Genomic DNA, 20,213 nt, shown 5'->3' with positions numbered 1-20,213 from the left:
TTTTTTTTTTTTTTTTTTGTGAGGAGGACTAGCCCTGTGCTAACATCCGGTGCCAATCCTCCCCTTTTTTCTTGAGGAAGAGTGGCCCTGAGCTAACATCTGTGCCCATCTTCCTCTACTTTATATGGGACGCCACCACAGCATGGCTTACCAAGCGGTGCATCAGTGTGCGCCCGGGATCTGAACCTGTGAACCCCCGGCCCCCGAAGCGGAGTACACGCACCTAACCGCTTGCACCACCAGGCCGGCCCAGCCCCTCAATTTTTAACTTAATTTAATTTAGATTTTAATTTTAAAACTGATACTTCATGTGGTGATGGGTTGTAATTAGTATTTTGGTGGTGAACATGATGTAATCTATGCAGAAATAGAAGTACAATGATGTACACCTGAAATTTTTACAATGTTATAAACCAATGTTACTGCAACAAACAAAAAATTTAAAAAAAAACTGATACTTCAGCTATTGGAAAATCTTTAAGTACACTCAGAACAACTTGGGCATGTAAATCCATGTTTTCAACTGTAAATTTTATGAAATCTAAATGCAGATCAGATATCTCCAATGAAAATTTGGCATCCAAATCGAGATGTGCTGTAAGTGTAAAATAAGAATCAGATTGAGATGATTTAGCATGAAAAAAAAAGAATGTGAGATATTTTATTAATGATTTTTGTACTGATTACATGTTGAAATGATAATATTCTGGAAATATTGGGTTAAACAAAATATATTATTAAAATCAATTTCACCTGTTTCTTTTTACCTTTTTTTAACATGGTCACTAGAAAAATTTTAATTATATGTGTAGTTTGCATTATATTTCTATTGGATGGTGTTAGTTCAGACAACAAGTCCTTGTGGAACTAGCATTCTGGTGTTTATATCTGTGGCCCCTGATGACCATGAGTTTCTTGAGTGCAGGGCCCCTAATTATGACAGTCACTGCTCAACCACCTATGCCAGACACATCGTAGTGCCCAACTAATATGGAATAATTCAATGAGCAAATGCAAACTGGACATGCCCATCTCCTGTCGAGCCCCAAAATCCACCTCCCAGGAAGACATGAGAGACTATGTCTGTTCCTCGTCTGCTGCTCTTGCCTGGCACCTTCTCCCAGAGTTTATTGTCTCTCCTCCTCACACACACCTCCAGCTCCTGCAGCTGGCCCTCTGAGGACACCACCCAGACCATGGAAGGTGCTTCCCAATGCCCCATCCCCATGCCCAGCACTACCTGGTACTTGAGTTTCCCATCCTTAAAGAGCCGCAGGTGATACTGACGTTCCAGATTGTCTCCATAAATGTGGCCGAGGTCTACCTGAGGACAGAGGGTGGGTCCATTCAGATCACCAGGTCCTGCCCTAACAGCAACAACGTGTATGTGCCAAGTTAGGTCCTGCCAAGTTAGGTTAGAGATGCCCTGAGCCCCTCCTAGTTACTCACCCCATGGCCCAAGGCCTTGGTGAAGCCAGGACCCATTTTGCCAGAAGTTTTGAAGAACTGGTGGGTGAAATGTTGTGCAAAGAAGGCAAACATGAGATTGGTGCCTTGGGGGTCAGGTATGAACTTCCTCCTGAGTAGGAAGCGATGGCTCAGGAGCTGGGCATCTGGCAACTTCTTCTTCCCTGGTTGGAGAGGTGGGAAAGACCAGTAGCTGCCTCCTGTCTGGATCTTCCTGCCCCAGGGCCCTCTGGGCTCATCAGACCAAACTGGTCCACGCCCAGAGCCGCCTCTGCAGGGCCACCTACCTCCTACCAGATGGCCCCTTGCACCTTCTCTACCAAAAGACCCTAGAAGTACTTATAGGTTGAAATGGCATGATATACGGAATTTGCTTTAAAATATTCCATAAAAAATAAGGTGAGAAGAGACAGATGAAATACGATTGGTAAATTGTGGATAAGTCTTGAAACCGAGAGATGGATACATAGGAGATCACTGTACTTTCCTCTCAACTTTTGTGTATGTTTACAACTTTGAAAAAGCTAACCAAAAAGAAAGGAGAAAGAAAAGAGAAAAAGAAATTGGACTCCCCAGCCCTGGAGCAAAGTGAACACGGAAAGTCATTTCATCTCTCTGAATCTCCATTTCTTCATCTGAAAAATAGAGCAAATGATACTTATTTTATGCAGTGGATTTGAGTAGTGAATGAGATAACGTAAGCATCACAGAGAACTGGTGAGGTAGAAAGCTTTTAAATCAAAGGTCAGCAAAATTTTTCTGTAAAAGGCCAGAGAGTCAATACTGTAGGCTTTGCCAACATATGGTCTCTGTCACATCTACTCAGCTTTGCTGTTACACCAAGAAAGCAGCCATGGATGATATGTAATGAATGTGACTGTGTTCCAGTAAAACTTTATTTACAAAACAGGGGATGGGCTGAATTTGATCTGCAGGCTGGAGTTTGCCAACCTATTTTAAGTGATGTTAGTCTTTCTCTGTCTGGATTCAAGACAAGTCACCTTGAAGCATGTGTCTGTCATTATGAGAATAAGTATTAAGAGGCCTTTCTTAATTATGTCAATGTCAGATGAGTCGGTACCCAATGCCCTCACAGAAAGAAATAGTTGACTTTTTGTGCTCTGGTAAAGGCATCCTTTCACAATACCTCATGCGAGGAACAGTGTTGAAGGTTCAAGATCAATAGAAAAGCGCTTTGGATTGAAATGGCTGACTGGTTTCCTATAGCAGGAAAAGTCATCAAGCACCCTAAAGGGAACTCACCAAAAGGGAAGTTGGAGGGAGTGATCTGTACCCCATGACCTGCAATCATCACTCAGATTCACACTGAGCAAGGACTGGTTCCAGCAAAGTGTTGGCAGAGTCCAGAAGATCTACGAGACCCAGCTATCCTGGCAGAATGGTTATGCTTTGGGAACAGTAGCTATACATGTGCATGCAAACCATCAGAGTAGTGCCCTTGAGGCCCAGCTAAGGACATCAATACATATGCAAGGTTCTGAACCTGCAAAAGCACACAACCACGGGGCTACACAGGACCAGTGTTCAGTGGCGGGAACTGAAGTGATGGCAGTGGAGGATTGATGCCTCTCTTGTCCTCTCCGAAAGTGAAGCTGAATTGATGACTCTGGACTGAGTAAACTCCCAGGTTTTTGGACAACCAGGAATGCAGTGGGAAGAAGGGCTTAGGAGGAAGACCCCTGCCAATGAGACCAAGTGGGGTCTTGGGCAACTAAAGAAAAAAAATCTGACTTTTTGTATAATCTACATTGATGAAGCCTGGAAAACTATTTACATTAGTAAAGAACCAAACATGGAATTAGCACCCAATAAATAGCACATGATTACTTTCCTCCTACATTTCAACTTTTAAGTCACCCCCATCCCAATAAGATCCCACTCATTCAGTAGACAAGGTTCAGGCACAGAGGCACCTGGAAATAAGGAAACACTAGTCTGACTCTGCCACTGACTTTCTAGGCCACCTCAAGCAATACCCTCCACCACACTTTCCTGTCCTTATTCTCTAGCCCTGTCTTCATCCCTGGTTCTGGATATGTCGTATGTCTTGCCTTGGTCCATCCATCTGTGAAATGGATCAATAATTGCTCTTCTGCCTGCTTTTTCCCAAAAAGGAGAACTGAGCATCTCCTGTGATCCCCAGGCCCAGCCCCCTCACCCTGTCTCCATTACCTTTAGTCCCCATGGGCGTGGGGCAGTCTTGGGGCACAGAGGGCAGCACACGAGTGTAATAACTCACATTGGAGAAGGACTCCCAGCTGATGTAGTCATACGCTAAGTTGTAGGTAGGGGGGCTTGGGATAAGGTTGGAACGCACTGCAGAGAGTGAAAATAGTGGTGACAAGAGGGTCCCCACCCATAGTTACACCCCCTTCCCGGCCTCCTCTTGGGTTAGACTTGTTTTATCTGGCATCATAGAGTCTCCCCACCCACAGCCCTTATCAGATGCCAAGAACTCCAAGAACTGGCAGGATTTCTTGCTCCCCAAGAGGGGCCCTGCCCCCCACCCACCTGTGAGTACCAGGCGCATGAGCATGTCACGGATGAAGGTGGCATTGACTAACTCCCAGAACCAGCGCCCGTGTGTCAGCAGGAAGTGGAGGAATGAGGGGCTGGGCCGCAATGAATTCCGGAGCCAGGTCCATAGTTCAGCTGCGGGGGCAGTGGAGCCACTCAGCTGGGGCCTCCTGGCGGACCAGAAGTAGCCAGAGTGGAAGATGGGGACTGGGACAAGGGCCAGGATGGAACAGGGTAGAACCTATGAGGTGGGGGTGAGGATGGAACCTTAGGGGTGATGATACACGACAGAGCCAGAACCAAGTGAGGACAGGGATGGAACGAGGTCAGGTTGGGCAGTGAAGACTCGCCACAGAGCCCAGAAGCAGGGAGTGAGGTGTGCCAGGAGTGAGAGCTTGTGCTGGAGCCAGGCCAGGGAGTGTGTCAGAGGTCAGAGCCAGGCAAGGAAAGAATGGGGCCGTGGCCAGAGACAAGGGCAGGAAGTGGGGGTCTTGGAGGACAAGCCCAGGGGAGCAGGAGGGGCCCAAGACAGAAGGAATGGGGCTGGAGGCCCAGCTCACGGATGGTGCAGTTGGGGCCGGAGTAGCCCGTGCGGGTACAGTCACACTGGTAGCGGTCAAGGCCGAAGCGGACACAGATACCCTGGTGCTGGCATGGATAGTAACAACAGGGGTTCACTGTGGGTGAGAAACAGAGATCAGAGACCACTCTAGGGTGACCTCTCGTTGGGGGCAGAGGCGCAGACACAAGTTGCAGCTCTGACCTAACTCACTGGACTTCAGTGTTCCCCTAAGGGCCTCTCTGTTCCCACAGCTGTGAACAGAAAGCCCCCCACCCTTCCGTTTCCATGCCTGGTCTGGATCTCCAGCCTCGCCCACATGGGGCCCCCAGGGGAAGTCCCCCCTCCCTCCCTGCTGCCACCAAAAGGGGGAAAGGGAAGAGTCCAGGCCACAGGCTGTGACATTGAAGGCTAGAAAACAGCTGATAAGACGCTGTAGCCACAGGCTTCTAGAGCGTTCACTTCCTGCCAAGGCAGAGCCCAGCACCAAGGGCAGGGTTTGTGGGGTTCAGAAAAGGGAGAAGGATGGAGGATTCTCTCAGACCAGCCCCCAACCTCTGGGCACCTGGACACTAGGAAGATGAGATCGCCCACCATCTCTCCATTTTTACAGAAAGGAAGGAAGAGCAGGTATCCTAACCCCACTTGCAGATGGGGAAACTGAGGCCAGATAATGGGAAACCCAAATGGGTCACCCAGCAAGTCACAATAGACCAACTGCCCATCCCTTCACTTCCTCCCCACCCCCAAAAACTAGGGAATCAAGTCCAAGGAAAGAAGCTTCCCAGAACCCTGCAGACATAGTATGGGTTTGAGGGGAGTCTGTCTCAGCTCCCGTTCCTAATGGGCCCAGCCTTGGCCCATGTCACGGTGGAGTCTGGGCTCTAGGATCTTGAGGAAGGTCAGGGTCCAAGGGAACAGGAGAGATGTGGCTGGAAAAATCTCCTGAGAGGGTGAATGGAGCTCTGGCATCAGCCCCCATGCCTCCTGGAGAAACTCCCACCAGGAAGTCCTGCCTTGTGTCTAACTCAGATTTCACCAACCATAGCCCCCTTGCTCAAATCTGCACTGCTTCAGTGACTCTTCAACAGCAAAGTCAGAGGCTCCTTAGAGCTCACTCAGTGCTCACTCACTGCTCAGTGAGGGAACCTAAGGCTCAGAGAGAGGTGGAGGCTTGGCCAAGGACACAGAACAGAGCAGGGCCTCCTGAAGACCTAGGACTCCTGGCTCCTGGCAGGGGCTCCTTCCCCAGGCTTGCATAGAAAGCGCCAGGTTTCCCTCTGCAGACATACTTTCTTATCTGGGCTCAAAGCCAACATTACAAGGAACTCCTATTTTGGAGGTCAAGAGGTAGCAACACGTGAGAGAAGCCTGGGAAGTCATTTCAGGGCGCTGTGATCAGAGGGCATGACCCTGGGCAAGGCCTGACCCCTCTGGTCTTGTCTCCTCACTTCATAGTATGCGGTCTGGGCAGCAGGGTCCTCCTGGGCCCCACTTTGGAGGGGGACTCCAGCACCACCACACTCGCACACACATACACACAAGCAAGCAAGTAGAATCACAAAGGTCATGCAAATAGTTTTGCTTAAGTCCCAGCAACTCCCTATAGCCCCACAATGGCATCTTTGTGGCCCCTGCAGGGGTGTTAGAAGGAGGGGCCAACAGGAAGCAGCCTAGACAAAAAGGCCTTATCAGAGTGACACAGGAGGACCAGCAGGCAGGACCAAGTGCAGGGGCCTGGCAGGACCCAGCCTGCCCCTCCCACAGCCACAGGCCCAGAAAAGCCAAGGAGCCTCAGGATCATCCCTGGCTGGCTCAGGGATCTGGAACTCTCTTCATTGATCCCTCCTGCTCAGGACACTCTGCTAACCTGCCTAATTCACCTGCCCAGGAGCTCCTCTGCCCAGCTCCCAACCCTGGCACACAGGCCCTCTCTCACAGATGGATCAATGCTACCACTCAGCGGGCACAGGGGCTCAAGCCCACCCCTTCTCTGGGCCCAGTTTCCCTATCTGTGGTAGGGATCTCAAAAGGATGGCAAGAGGTCCTTCTTGCTCACTCTGGGGCAGCCCGGTCCCTTGGCCCAAAGCTGGAAGCTCTTCCGCTTCCTCTACCCAGACTGCTGCTGCTTCTCCCTAATAAATTCCCTCCAAATCCACCTGACCCTCCTGCCTGAGCCCACGCCTAGCCTCCACCAGAAGCCTCCCCTGAATGTCCACACTCTAACTCCTTCTGCTCTCCCTCACCCCGGCTCCGTGTTCCAGCTAGACCAGCTCTTCTCCACCCTAAGCCCCAAGACCAGGGGCCAGGCTTTCCCCGACTTTCTCCTCCGTAACACAGGCTGTGCGCACAGCTGGGGCTCAACGCAGGTCCTGGAGAGATCCGGCTGCCCAGGGGATCCAGATATGGTGGCCAGAGCTCAAGAAATGTTTGTGGAATTAATAAAATGAAATGAGGAGAATGGCCACGCCAAGCTTGGCCAAAAAGACCTCTAGTCTTCCCAGCCCTCGGCAGCTGGCTTCAAAGTCTAGCTTGAAGGCTTCCTGCTGCAGCCCGAGGGTTCTACCCAGCAGGCAGCCGAGAGCCAGCATCCCTCTCCTGCCAAGAGAGGCTGTATGCTGAGCGGAGGATCCTCCCTCCAAACCAGCTCTCCAACTTTCCCTCCCTCCTCCTCCACGATCTTTCCATAAACACCAGCTGCCCCGGGGCAGCAAAAGTTCTCCCCAGCAAGGATGACAGCTGCCGCTGGGGCCCCAGGGTGTCAGGGCGGGCAGAGACGAAATTGCATCCTGCTTCCCGAGGGGTGAGCCTGACCACGGATGGACTGTCTCAATCAGCATTGGCCGGGGAAGCCAGGGCTCTAGCTGACCACTCCACAGCTATGCATATCCACCACTCGTTTCTCTTCTCAGCACTCCCAGGAGCGGTGGGTGAGACTCCCCAGGGCACAGAAGAGCAATGCCAGGCTCAGAAGGCAGGAGACTCACTTAAGCCTCACTGCTTCAAAGGTGCAGAGCTAAGACTTGAACCCCCTTCTCTTCCCCTCCTTTCCTCATCCTGGAGGTGCCCAGGCCTGGGTTTGGGGAAGGGATGGGAGCAACAGTCACTTTGATCCATAGGCTTGGAATGACCCCAGGTGAGGTAGGTTTGTCACCCTTCCTTTGAAGTGGACCTGAAAATCTTGAATGAATGAAACCAAGACCCCAGAGGGATCACCATCCCCGCCACAACTAGAGCTCTGGGAACTATTCACAAAGGAAGGCCTTACTTCAGTCTAACTGAAATCCTGCATGCTTTCATGCCAGCCCAGTCCTGTGCTCAGTGGAGGACAGCCTGTATAAGACACCACAAAGAAAGAGAACTGGGGAGAAGCAGGCACCAAGTCTAATGCGTATTGAGTTCCCACACCCAGCACAGGGCCAGGCAGCAAGCAAGTGCTGGGAAAAAATGTATCAGAGAGTGTCTGCTGTTTACTGGCTGTGTGTCCTTGGGCAAGTCCCTTGCACCCTCTGGGCCTCATTTTTGTGTGTGCATCCCAGGAAGAGGATGGAGCAGACAGGCTCTAAGGAGACCCTCTCTGCCTCCCCTTCCTCTCTCCTCTGGGTGGAGATCATCTACCCATTAGTTGCACCCGTATGATTCCCCAGCCCCATCGGCAGAAAACCTTGCAACTTGCTCTCTCTGAGTCTTCAAGCCACCCCAGAGGTGGGGTTGATCACCATGTCCATACTGTACACATTCCTGCAGACAAGGACTGTCCAGGACTACCTGGCTCCAGAACTTTCTAAGGATTCAGGCAAGGAAATGTCCCCCAGCCCAGGAGTCAGGGCTCCGGGCACAGTGGGGGAACACCAAGTCCTCTAGGATGCAGAGGTGCCAGGCAGCAAGAGAGCTTGTTAAAGAGATTGGATTGAAGTCCCATAAGAATAATATTTAGACAAGCTTCAGGGCCTCGGCAGCCAAAGAGAAAAAAAAGGAACCTGACTCGCCAGACCTGCGCCTCAGCCCTATAGCCAGCCAGGGCAGCAGCCAGAGGCCAGGCACCACCAGGCCAGGCCCCAATAGCTGGGCCCAAAGCTGGGAGAGCTCAGCTGGAGACAAAGCCCCCTCTCAGCCCACAGCCCCAGCTGGTGCTGCACATAGGAGGCAGCAGGGGTTGGGGGGTCAGGTCAGGGGCGGGTGGCAGGGAGGCCTTGGCCCAGGCTGGGTTCCCATCCCATGTGCCGAGGTTAGCTGGCCTCAGGCCCCTCCACCTGGTATGGAGCTCTGACTGCCAAGTCATGCCCTAGCCCTAGCCAAGGAGAGAGTATGAAGCCAAGTCCAGGAGCTGGAGGGGATGAACTTGAGCATTAAGGATCCCCTGGCACAGGCTTGCCCTCCAAGCTGGACTCCACCTCTTCACCGACAGGAGAGGCAGAAGCAAAACTCTCCCCCGCCACCTGCCGTCAGGCGAGTCTGCAGCCGTCATCCCCTGGGGGACTGGCCTTTGCTGCCCCTCTGGGGGCAAAAAAGAGGCTTTGGCTTCCCAGGGCAAATGCTCAGGTATCTTGGACCTCAGTTCACTCATAGACTTGGAAGTACAGCCCAAACCTTCTGCCCCTGCACCCAACTTGTCATCAACTCTTCCCTTGACCCTTACAGCAGCCTCCTTAATGGTATCTCACCTCCAGTCTCACCCCCAAGTAATCCCTGCAACTGCTCTCCCGCTCCCAGTTACCCTCAGACCCAAGTTCAGGCTCCTCACTCTGCATTCAAGGGCCCTTGCTAACCGGCACCTGCCTCTCGGCCTGCTGCTCCCTGTGCCCCCATCTGCCTGTGGTTCAGACTAGGCTTCAGCTCATGCCATTGCTTCTACCGGAAAGACCCTTACACAGTTTCACAGTAAAGTCTCAGTATTTTTCCCCACTCACCACCTCCTCAGGGTCCAGGTCAAATGTCACCACCTCCAAGAAGCCTCCTCAATTCCTCACACTTGACAGGTAACTGCTCCCCCCACCAGCCCCACACACCCCTGTGCTGCCCTCAGTCATGGCCCTGAGCCCCTTGGATGACGGTCTGTTGGCATTCTTTCTCCCCTATCAGACTGAGTTCCTCCTAGCTCTGTGTCTCCAGGCTCCAGCCACAGACTAGCACAAAGCAAGCCCTTGGGAATGCTTGTGTAGTGAGAAACACGATTCCGTTCAAACACTTAAGGATATAAAGATAAGCAGAAAAGGCAAAAACACAAAATGGCACAGACCACGGCTCACTGAGCATTAGTGATCAGACACAGGAAGACAGATGGGCGGGCTCTGGCCACCCCAGGGGCCTGGAAGGGGCCGAATGGGGCCTCAGAGGAAATTCTGGTCTGATCCAAGGGCTGAAAAGACTGGTCACTGGGGTGGTCTGGTCAGCCCTGGCTCTGCTATCAGGGTCTCAGACACACGGGCTCACCGCTCTGGGCCTCAGAGTTCCCTTCAGTAGAATGAGTCTGTCACATCTCCCTGGCAGGGCTGTTGTGAGCACCAACGAAGTGGACACCCACAGCCAGGATTTGTAAACTGTAAAGTGCTGGCCACATGAGTCTTCCTCCTCTTCTTCCCCCAAGCTAGGTCTCTGCTCATACCCAAACTCTTGCCTGGAACTCCCTCCATCATTTCCCTGGCTTCCCCAAATGCCACCGACTCAAACTCTCTCCTCCAGGAAACCTGGTCTGATTCACAGTCCACATAGGTATCTTTACTCTCTCCTCTGAGCACCAAATTCCTAGAGCATCAAGGAAGCCCAGACCCCCTTGGCCCTCCCATCCTCTCTTGCCCCCATTTTACAGATAAGATATGGAGACCCAGACAGGGATGGATCCCACAGCTAGGTGGTGAAGGAAGCTCTGTCCAGGCCTTGCACACACACTCATGCACGCACGCACACACACACACACACAGAAGCAGTAAGCTGGGGGAGGGAGGTTGGCTGAGGGAGGAGCTGAATTCCTTCACCTGGAAGCGGGTACATGCATGGGAGGGGGCGGGGGTGGTGGAATTTTACAGAATCTGACTTTCCTCATCACCTTTGGGGTAATGAAACCAGGGTCCATTGGGGTGTGGGGGTGGGGGCACTCTCTGTGGAAAGACCTTGCAAAGTGCCTAGAGTCAGATAGATCCAAGTTCAAACCCTGAGCCCACCACGTACTGTGTGAGCTTGAGGGCGTTATGGCGTCTACTTGAGCCTCAGTTTCCTCCTCTGCCCCATGGCGACCTCTTGAGTAAGGATTTCCACCTCAAGGGAAGCAACCTCGCTCTGTAAATGTATTTCCACCTCCCGTCTTCCCAGAGTGGCTGGTGTACCGGGGTCCTCACCACGGGAGATCTCCGCCGAGGCTGGGAATCCCGACAGGATCCCAGAAAGTTAGAGGCTGGAGAAAGGGAACTCATTCGCCAACCCGCTTTCCCCTCGACGTCTGCTGCTTCCTCCGAAAGGGGGTCCCACAGGAAACAGCGGAGTTGTTGAGGGGGCTTGGACCGCTGGGGGCCCAGAACAGGTGAAGAGGCTGGAGAGGGGCTGTCCCTTCTCCCCAAGCCGGCACGAATTCCCAGTCTGCCCTTTCCCCAAAACTGAGCCCTGTGCGCCCTCGCCAAAGCCACACCCCCCGGGGGTCTTCACAGAGCCCCCGCCCCACAATAGACTCAGCCCCCTCCCCCTCCCCAGGCACCGAACGCAGAAAGGGGAAGCTAGGCGGGCCGGAGGGGAGAGGAGGGAGAAGAGCCAGGCCAGGGGCGCAGGACCCGGGGCTTCCCGGGGTCAGGGAGGGGGCCGCCTACCAGGCGCCGGCGCCCCGGGCTCCGCAGGCAGGACTAAGGACGGCGGCAGCAGCAGCACCAGCAGCAGCAGCGAGAACCGGTGCGAGAGACTCTGCCCTGCAGAGGGAGAGAGATTAAGGGCTGAGCCTGGCATTCAAGGCTCCACTGGGAGGCAAAGAGGATTCCTGGGGACACCGGGGCCGGACTCACGGCTCATGGTGCGGAGGCAGAGGATGGGTGTCGGATACAGACTGCCGGCTCCTTGAGTGCCGTCTCTAACTCTGCCTGGAGCTCTGGCCCGCCCGGCCTGCCCCCTCCCCACCCAGTCTCTGGCTCCACCTCTCCAGCCGGCTGTCACCTCGGCCGCCGCCCACTTACTTCCTCTGCTCCTGCCCCAGCCAAGGCATTTTATTAATTATTCTATGATTGCCACTAAGGCAGTTTTTCACCCAAGATCCTGAGGCACTGGGCTTTCTTTTAAAGCCCAGTGGCGCCAGAACTGTGTCCATTTGGTGAATGGGAAACTGAAGCCCAGAAATGATGTGCAATACTGAGGTCACTCAGGGCTTCGGAGCAAAACTGCGAGCAGCATCTCAGGCTAGAAGGGATGGTCTGAACCACACATCCTGCCCCCCAGAGAGAAAGGGGGCTCAAAAACGAGCCGTCCAGGCCGGCCGGCACATCCTTTCCTGAATGGGAAACCCACTACCCTCAGACAGATCCAATATGGAGGACTGGCTTCCCCAGGGGCTGGGCTCTGCCCCCTGAGGCTGCACGTCTCTGTCTGAGCCTCTACTACCAGAAATGAACAGCACAGGCTCCAAGCCCAGGAGATCTGAGTTCAAATCCAGACTCTACAGCTTACTAGCTGTGTCACCTTGAACCTGGTACTTGCCCTCTCTGGTCTTCAGTAGTCTCATCTATAAAATGGGGATAATAATAAGAACCATCCCAGAGGATTGTTGTAAGATTTGCTGAGATAATGCACACAAATCTCCTGCAGTGCCTAACACATAGTAGGCACTCAGTTATCAGGAGGCATTTCTTTCAAAGATCTCCTAACTCAGATTCCAGAGCTGGCCAGGTTGATGCTCTAGCTGGATTCACATCTACTTGCCGACTTTACAGAATCCCAGCATCCAGCTCCTCCTTTGTATAGCAGGGGAAACTGATCTCAGAAGGAGGATGGGTCCTAGGTAGCACAGAGTCTCCTGGTCCCCACACCCACAGGTTTTCTCCTTCAATTTCCCCAGCACACCTAGCCATCCTGTGGGCCCCAGAGTGGGAAGGCCTGGCAGGAGGGCTCAGAGGTCCTTGTGCCGAGTCCCAGGCATCCTTGAGTGTGGGGTGGGAACCGTGCTGGGTGGAAAAGGTAAGGCCTGCTGGGAGCCCCTCCTACGTCCCCACCCGAGCTGTTCTCATGCTCCACTAGGACAAAAACCAGCTACCCCAGGGAGACAGAGCAAGCCAGGGCAGACCTGGGGAGGGAGTAGGGCAGACAGAGGGCCTGGGGCCCTCGGGTGCTGGGACAGGCTTCAGCTTTCCCCAGCACCCCAGATCCAGGGCCTCCTGGTAACTACCCAGACAGGACGAGAAGACATAAGTCATGGATTATCATCAAAAGGGATGGGTGGAGATTTGGGCATCTAGTTACCTAAAGAAAAGGGGGCTTTCTGGTGATGAAGAAAGGAGAGAAGGGTTTGGATGGGGCCCCATCTTCCACTCCCGGGTCCTCCCTGTCTTCAGGCCCTGGGCCCAGGAAGTTACCATGCCTGGCCCTCCTGCTGACTCCTTACTCCCAAGCTGCCCACCCATTCTCAAAGGAGCAAGCACTTGTGTGGCCCTGGGCATTGGGAGAAAGAGCCTTAGGCTGGGAGTCAGGAGAACTGAGTTCAAGTCTCAGTTCTTCCATAGGTGACCTGAGACAAGTCTCTGCACCTCTCCTGGCCTCTGGTTCCCCATTTAAACAATACAAAGGTCAAATCAGATGGTCTCTGAGAACAGGTCCAGCATGGAGTGATTGAGTCCTCTCTGTGGCCAGGCTCTGTGACTGGTGCTGGAGATCCCGAGATGATGCAATGAAGGAGAGGCCAGAAGCAAGATGGCAGACATGGTGCCAGTGCAGTCCTCCAGGGACGGGACGGTACCACGAGGGTGGAGTGGGGAGAGGAAGACAAGAAAAATGGTGGCAGACGAAGTGCCAGGGCTTGGTGACTGATGGACCCTGAAGCTTCAGGGAAAGAGAGGTGCTGAGGAACACACCTAGGTTTCAGCTTGGTGTTGCTGATAATACCCAGGGAAGAAACCAGGGCCGGGGAGCAGGCTGGGGTAGATGGCATTCAAATTTGGACTCATTGTGTTTGGTCCATCTCAGCAGCGGGGTCCAGCCTGCAGCTGGATACACGGTAGGGGGCTCTAGGCTAGCCCTTGCCCCAGCCCTGGGAAAGGGCCACAGCACACAGTCACCTTTCCCTGCTCCAAAGCCTGTAGCCTCAACATCTGGAAGTTTTCCTAATCCTCAGGATGGTGAACTTCCACTCGTTGGGAAAGGCCCAGCCCCAGAGTCCCCTGGGAAGCCTCAGCTGGCACACTTTCTCCTCTTTCTGGCCTCTGAGGAAACCCCTGTGCCATGCCCGGTCACCGCAGGCAGCACACTGGATTGTGTTGTCCCTCTCTCTCCCTTATTAGGTTTCAAGCATCTTGATCACTCTTGTATCCCCAGGGCCAAGTGCAAGATCTGGCATATAGAAGACGTCCGGCAAATGTTGGTTGATTGAAGAAATGAATGAGTGTATGTATGAGTGAGCAAATGTGTGCTAAAATATGGACCTTGTATGAGTGAGTGAAGGTCCAGGGGCCAGCCTGATGAAGGTGAATGCCACCCTATCCATCTGCTGTGACAACCACCAGAAGTGTGTCAGTGCCCTGCCTCAGTTTCCCTGTCTTCCCCAGCTGGACCCATTGGCCAGCACCCCCAACACTCTCACAGGTCCAGCTCCACCCCAGGCCCTGAGCCCCTCCTAGCTAAGGCAGCAAGGACCTTCTTCCCTATACCCCACTGGTGACATGGGGTGGGGTTTCTCTCTCTGCATACCCCAACCCCTGGCTCTAAACCAATCACATGCCCTCCTGGCAACCCTACCAGAGGCCCTAGCTAGGGCCTGGATTGTAATGCCCCTCAAAAGGTCTCACCCCTGCTGAGTCCCACCCACTATTTGGAAATCCAGAGCTGACTCTCACGTGAATCACTCAGGGACCCAGCCCCACCCAGCCCCACCTCTGGAGGCTGCTTCACAGCCAGGCAGGAAAGCTCTGGAGTGAACCTAACATCTCTTCAAATCCCAGCCCCTGCCAGTCCCGACCAGCTCTCAGTGTGACCTTAGGTAGACAATTGCCCATCTTGGGCCTCAGTTTCCCCATCTGTAAAATGGGGTTCATGAATCCATTCTTGCAAGAGTTATTGGGAGGACAAAATAAGGTCTATGTGAGCATGCCCAGCCTCCAGTAGGAGCTCAATGTTAATTCTTCACCTGCTCTCCCTTCTGTTCTCTGCCCGAGCAGGAGGGCTTATGCAAAGTTTTCTTCCTCTTCCTCTTTACCTACTCAGTGCCAGGCTAGGGTTGGGCATTGGTGGTAATAATAATAATTGCTAATATCTCAAGTATCTATTACATGCCAGACAGAGGCTGTGCATTTTATATGCACTATCACATGTAATTTTCTCAACAGCCCTATAAAGTATTGTCACCTCCATTCTACAGAGAAAGAAACCAAGGTCCAGAGAGCTGAAGTGACTTGCCTAAGGTTGCACAACTAAAAAGGATGAGGTTTCAAGGCCCAATCCCTTTGTTCTGGAATACCAGGTACCATGTACTAAGCCCCAGTATAGCCAGCCAGTCTTTGGAGCTGGTTAAGAGGAAACAGAAATGCACTGTGGTCAGCTAGGGGTGGAGGTCGGGGGGCCAATGTCAGCCGCGTAGTTCAGCTGAGGAGCTAAGAACTGAGACTCACAAAATGCTTTTACATCTCTTTCTCATTGAAATCCTCACAGCGGTTCCAAGAGAAAGGTATCATTATCCCCATTATGCAAAAGAGGAAACTGAGGCTCAAAGATGTCCCTAGATCATGCAGTGAGGAGGAAGGGGAGAGGGAGTTATAACCACCCACTGGAACACCGGCTATGTGGCAGACATGATATTAAGGGGTTTTGGTGCATCATCTCCTTTATTACTCATAACAGCTCCATGAGATAGATTCTCTTCTTGCCCGATTTCTGTAAACAGGAAGACTGACTTGGTAAAGGCCATGGGGTAGTAGGTGGTACAGCTGGAATCCGAGCCCTGGTCTGTTTGATGTCAACGTCTTCAAGCGTAACTCCCTGCTGCGCTCCATCCCTGGTGGTCTTGGATCCCAAACCTAGAATCTTTAAAACAAACACCCAAATTCTGGCAGAGGCAGGCCAAGAAGGCAGATAAACAAGCAGGACACTGGCTAGTGGAGAGTCCCCAGGCTCATCTGGGGAGTTTCCACTGCAGGGTCTCCTGACCCACAGACCTCACCACTAGGCAGCTGACACCATCTGATGGGCACAGCATGGCCGAGTGGTCATGCCACTGGCATCCTCCCCAGCCTGCCCCCACCAGCAGTGTAATCTGCAGAGCATCAGACATCAGGTCCTGGGATCTGGGGGCCCAGCCGCCTGTGACGGAGGAGCTGGGGAAAGAACCATTATCTCACCAAGGGACAATAGTTGGTCTAGAGGTTGCTGAGGCTGTAAAATGTCAGTCTCTGCATCTCCCTCCCCCTCCACCACAGTTGAAGGAAGAGGAACTGTTCCCACGGCCCTCCACTGGTATGTGAAATATCCTCCTAACTCTGCTCAGAACATTCAGTAGCTCCCACTGCCCCCCAGACCTTAACCTGGTCTTCAAGTCTCCTCACTCACTGAATAGGAGGATGTCACAGAGAAAGCCCTGGAATGCCAACCCAGAAGATCTTTTTAGTAACACGACCCCCTGAACTCACTGTGTGACCTTGAACAAGTCACTCTCCCTCTTGGACCTCAGTTTCCCTACTTGCTAAGTAAGCCTGTTGAATTAGATGTGTCGCAGGTAGGGAGCAGGGGTTATGGAGTCAGTTGGGACTGGATTTGTAGCCCAGCTTCAGTAGTCTAGCTGTATGGTTTGGAGCCAGTCGTATATCGTCTCTGAGTCTCCGTTTCCTCATCTGAACATAAGGATAATAATAATATCTATTTCCTGGGACCATTGTGAGGATAAGACCACTTAGCTCAATTCCTGGCACTCAGGAGGCCCTTGGTAAATGATCGTTACTGCTGGAACTATTATAATTAATAATTATATAGTTAATCCAATTCTGTCAGCTGTGAAAAAACTTGTACCAGACACCCAAAAGAATTTAAGAGAGAATGGTTGCAGACAAGTGCTAGCCTATTATACCAAGAACGCATTTGGCTACATATAACAAGTCCCAAACATGGAAGCTTAAACAAAAAAAAGGAGGGGGGATTCTTCTTCTCAAATGACAAGAAGTCCGGAGATACGCAACCCAGGACTCTGTGACTGCTCAGTCACGCCGTCAAGAGTCCAGGCTCTCTCCATCTCTCTGCTCCATCACCCGCAGAATGGGTTGCATCCTCAAGCCGTTGTTCCAGGCAGGAAAAGGAGAGAAAGGGAAGAGGCAGCCTCAGCAGAGTTCCACTACATCTCTTGCACCAGAACTGTGTCACGTGACCTCACTTGGCAGCAAAGGAGATTGGGAGATTGAGTTTGGGGATTAAGCAGGAAAGAACAGGGAGTGGGAAATGGTGACTAGGCCAGCCGACCTCCAGTGTCTGCCAGACTCGGGAGAGTCTCTTTCTGGTGTGGGCTGTGGTTTTTTTTGTTTTGTTTTATTTTGTTTTGAGGAAGATTGGCCCTGAGCTAACATCTGTTGCCAATCTTCCTTCTTTTTTTTTTTCCTTTTTTCTCCCCAAAGCCCCCGTAGATAGTTGTATGCCATAGTTGTACATCCTTCTAGTTGCTCTGTGTGGGACGCCACCTCAGTATGGCTTGATGAGCGGCGCGTAGGTCCGTGCCCAGGATCCAAACCAGTGAACCCCAGGCCGCCGGAGTGGAGCGTGTGAACTTAACCACTACGCCACCGGGCCGGCCCCTGGGCTGTGGGTTTGATGTGTGGCTTCCCTGGAGAATCCAGGAACAAGTATACACTGCAGGCTCCAGAGGTGAGCAGACTTGCCTTGTCCCAGGATAGGGTCTAGGAATTGCAAGACCACAGTGGGTCAGAGCCAGGAGCTCCCTACACGAAGGTCCAATCCAGCCCCTCAGGTGACGGATTCAGAGACTCAGAGCGAGGCAGGGACTTGCCCAAACAGGCCAGGTTCTTTCCTCTGTGTCCTATGGCCTCTTGTAAAATGACTAACCTTGGAACAAATCACATAAGAAAGAGTCGTGCCCCAACACAAGGACCGCTCATCCTTTGAAAACTGCACCCAAGGAACAGAAAATTTAGGGGGCAAGAATTCGCACTTCCAAGCAACTCTTCAGTTCTCAGGCAAGAGTCGTGAAAGTCCATTTTCTCAAGCCTTTCAGATAGAACTGGCCTGACTCATCACTCATGGAATGTGTGTTCCTGCTTTAGTGCTTGATTAATAACTTACCGTCATTCAGCCACACACAGTTTAGAAAAACATTTTCACTTACATCATCTTCTCTTTTGATCTACACAGCAATCTTTTGACGTATGTGCTTTTAACCTCTGAATAGATAAGGATTATCTCCATTACAAATGACGGACACCCAATTTCAATTGATGTAGGCAAAAGAAAAGGAAGTGTTGGCTCCCAAGCTGAAAACTGGGGACAGGTATGGCTGCATCCAGGTGTCAGGTTCTCTCTCTCTCTCTGATCTTTTTTTTCCTCTTATTAGCTTCACTCTCAAGCAGGTGCTCCCCCAAGGACTGGGGCAGCTCCAGGCTTACACCATCCTAGTGCCCCAATCCCACAGGAAAAGAGAATGCCTCTTTCCTGGATGCTTCTGACTGCTCTGGCTTAGCTCATGTGCCCATTCCTGAACCAAATGCCATGACCAGGAGGATGGAGTGTCCTGATTCTGACTGGCCAGTCCTAGACCGTGTGCCCACGTGAACTGAGAATGGGAGAGGGATGTTCCCCAAAAGAAAATTGGGTGCTGTTTTCAAAAGAAGAAGGAAGGGACACACGACAGGCAGAAACAACTGATGTCACTCAGCGCTGCATTTCTCCATTTGACGGACAGGGAAGCCAAGGTTCAGAGAGGTGAAGTGGCTTTTGCCTGAAGCCTCAGGGCTGGCAGGAAGGGAGGCTCTCTTGCTGTTGGCTGTGCTCCTGGATGGAGAGAAGAGTGAAGGGCTACATGGGTGAGAGGGCTCCTGCCTGTCTGGAGCCTAGCAGGCGTCCAGAGTCTCCCCAAGAGGGAGGAAAAAGGGTTTGGAGGGATGCTGGAATCCAAAACTGCTTCTCCTCTGGACTTCCTGGTATTTGCTTGAGCAGGAAAGGATGTTGGTGTTTGTCGAACAACCAGGGCATGCCAGATACTGCTGGGCATTTCACAATCTCTCCAACCGTGTTTCTCAGAAGTGTAAGCTGAGGCTGAGTGAAGAAGCTACTTGTCCAAGTCAAGCGGTCTTGGAGTGGCAAGGCTGGGACTCAGTCCCAGTCTGGAATGACTCCAAAGCCTGTGTTGTTTTCTTGAATGGTTTCAATTGGGCGCTATTGACATTTTGTGTGGGATTGCCTCACACAGGGCAGGAAGTTTAGCCAGCTAATAGTAAGCTCAATCATGGCAACAACCCAAAATTGTCCCATACACTTCCAACCTCCACCCTCCAGGAGGCTACCTCTGCCCCTGGATGAGAACCACAATACCATGCCAACCAAATCTGACTCCTTTCTATGGACCCAGGGCCTGAAATAGAGAAAGCACTTAATAAATGTTTGATGAATGAATAAATGAAATACTCTGAAGTCAAACAGGACTAGGTGCAAATCCCAGCTCTACCAATTACCAGCTGGATGGCATTGTGCAAGTTACTTAATCCTCTGTGCCTCAGTTTTCTTATCTGTAAAATGAGACAATATTAGCACCATCCTCCCAGGGTTGTTATGAGGATTAAATGAGTTAATTCTTGTAAAATGCTTAGGACATTGACTGATGCTTAATAAACACTGTGTCAGTGTTTCTTAAACAAATGAGCCAATAAATGAATGAATGCATGACTATCATTTATACATACACACATAATCAGGAGTTTACAGTTTACTAACACTTTCATGTTTGTTTTCTCATTTGATCATCTCCATTACCCTGTAAGAGAACGTTATGCCCATTTTACAGATGAGGAAACTCAGGCTCAGAGAGGTGAAGTGACTTGGCTAGGGTCTCCTGGTTATTCAACTACAGCTCCAGAATTTCAGACTATGGCTTCTCTGCATTTTCCATCCCCTGCAAATAGACATTTTTAAGCCAAGAATGAAGGAACAAAGGAGCTAGAGGGATTTCTGAGAGGTGGACCTCTCAGACCACCCGGTCAGGGAGGGGCTGTCCTGATCCCGCAGCTGGTGAAGCTCCTCCATCCCACCCGGAGCTCTCTCCTGGAGCTGCCCAGTGCTGTGTGGAGCGTGTGTGTGTGAGAGTCACCAAGGGGTTGAGGAGGGAGGAGGCCCAGCCATGCAGCCAGGACCACACGACCACAGGAGAGAAATGAGTGGTGAGTGAGGGCTGGTCAGCCGCCTGCCCACTCTCTGAGAAGAGGAGCACTGGCTCTGTGGGCACCCCAGAGCCCCCAAACCTGAGCCCGTCCCCAGGCCACCCTCA

General features: G+C 52.1%; 1 protein-coding gene across 3 annotated transcripts in view; it reads right to left on the bottom strand.

Annotated features, from left to right (window-relative positions):
• Positions 1 to 20,213, bottom strand: part of PTGS1 (prostaglandin-endoperoxide synthase 1) — a 35,198-nt gene that overhangs the window by 10,122 nt on the left and 4,863 nt on the right. Inside the window, exons 1-7 of one of the 3 annotated variants that reach the window (XM_058523949.1) lie at positions 11,551 to 11,603; positions 11,362 to 11,457; positions 4,566 to 4,682; positions 4,000 to 4,140; positions 3,661 to 3,804; positions 1,450 to 1,631; positions 1,241 to 1,324 (exon numbers count right to left, since the gene is read on the bottom strand). In XM_058523949.1, the coding sequence (XP_058379932.1) occupies positions 1,241 to 1,324; positions 1,450 to 1,631; positions 3,661 to 3,804; positions 4,000 to 4,140; positions 4,566 to 4,682; positions 11,362 to 11,457; positions 11,551 to 11,557 (771 nt within the window). In that variant the 5' untranslated portion in view covers positions 11,558 to 11,603. Of the gene's footprint in view, positions 1 to 1,240; positions 1,325 to 1,449; positions 1,632 to 3,660; positions 3,805 to 3,999; positions 4,176 to 4,565; positions 4,683 to 11,361; positions 11,458 to 11,550; positions 11,604 to 20,213 lie in introns of those variants that run through there. The other 2 variants (XM_058523950.1, XM_058523951.1) reach the window with 2 other exon arrangements.

The sequence above is a fragment of the Diceros bicornis genome, chromosome 28 (genome assembly GCF_020826845.1).
Source record: "Diceros bicornis minor isolate mBicDic1 chromosome 28, mDicBic1.mat.cur, whole genome shotgun sequence".
NCBI lineage: Eukaryota > Metazoa > Chordata > Mammalia > Perissodactyla > Rhinocerotidae > Diceros > Diceros bicornis.
This window is presented reverse-complemented; position numbering and strand designations above follow the sequence as displayed.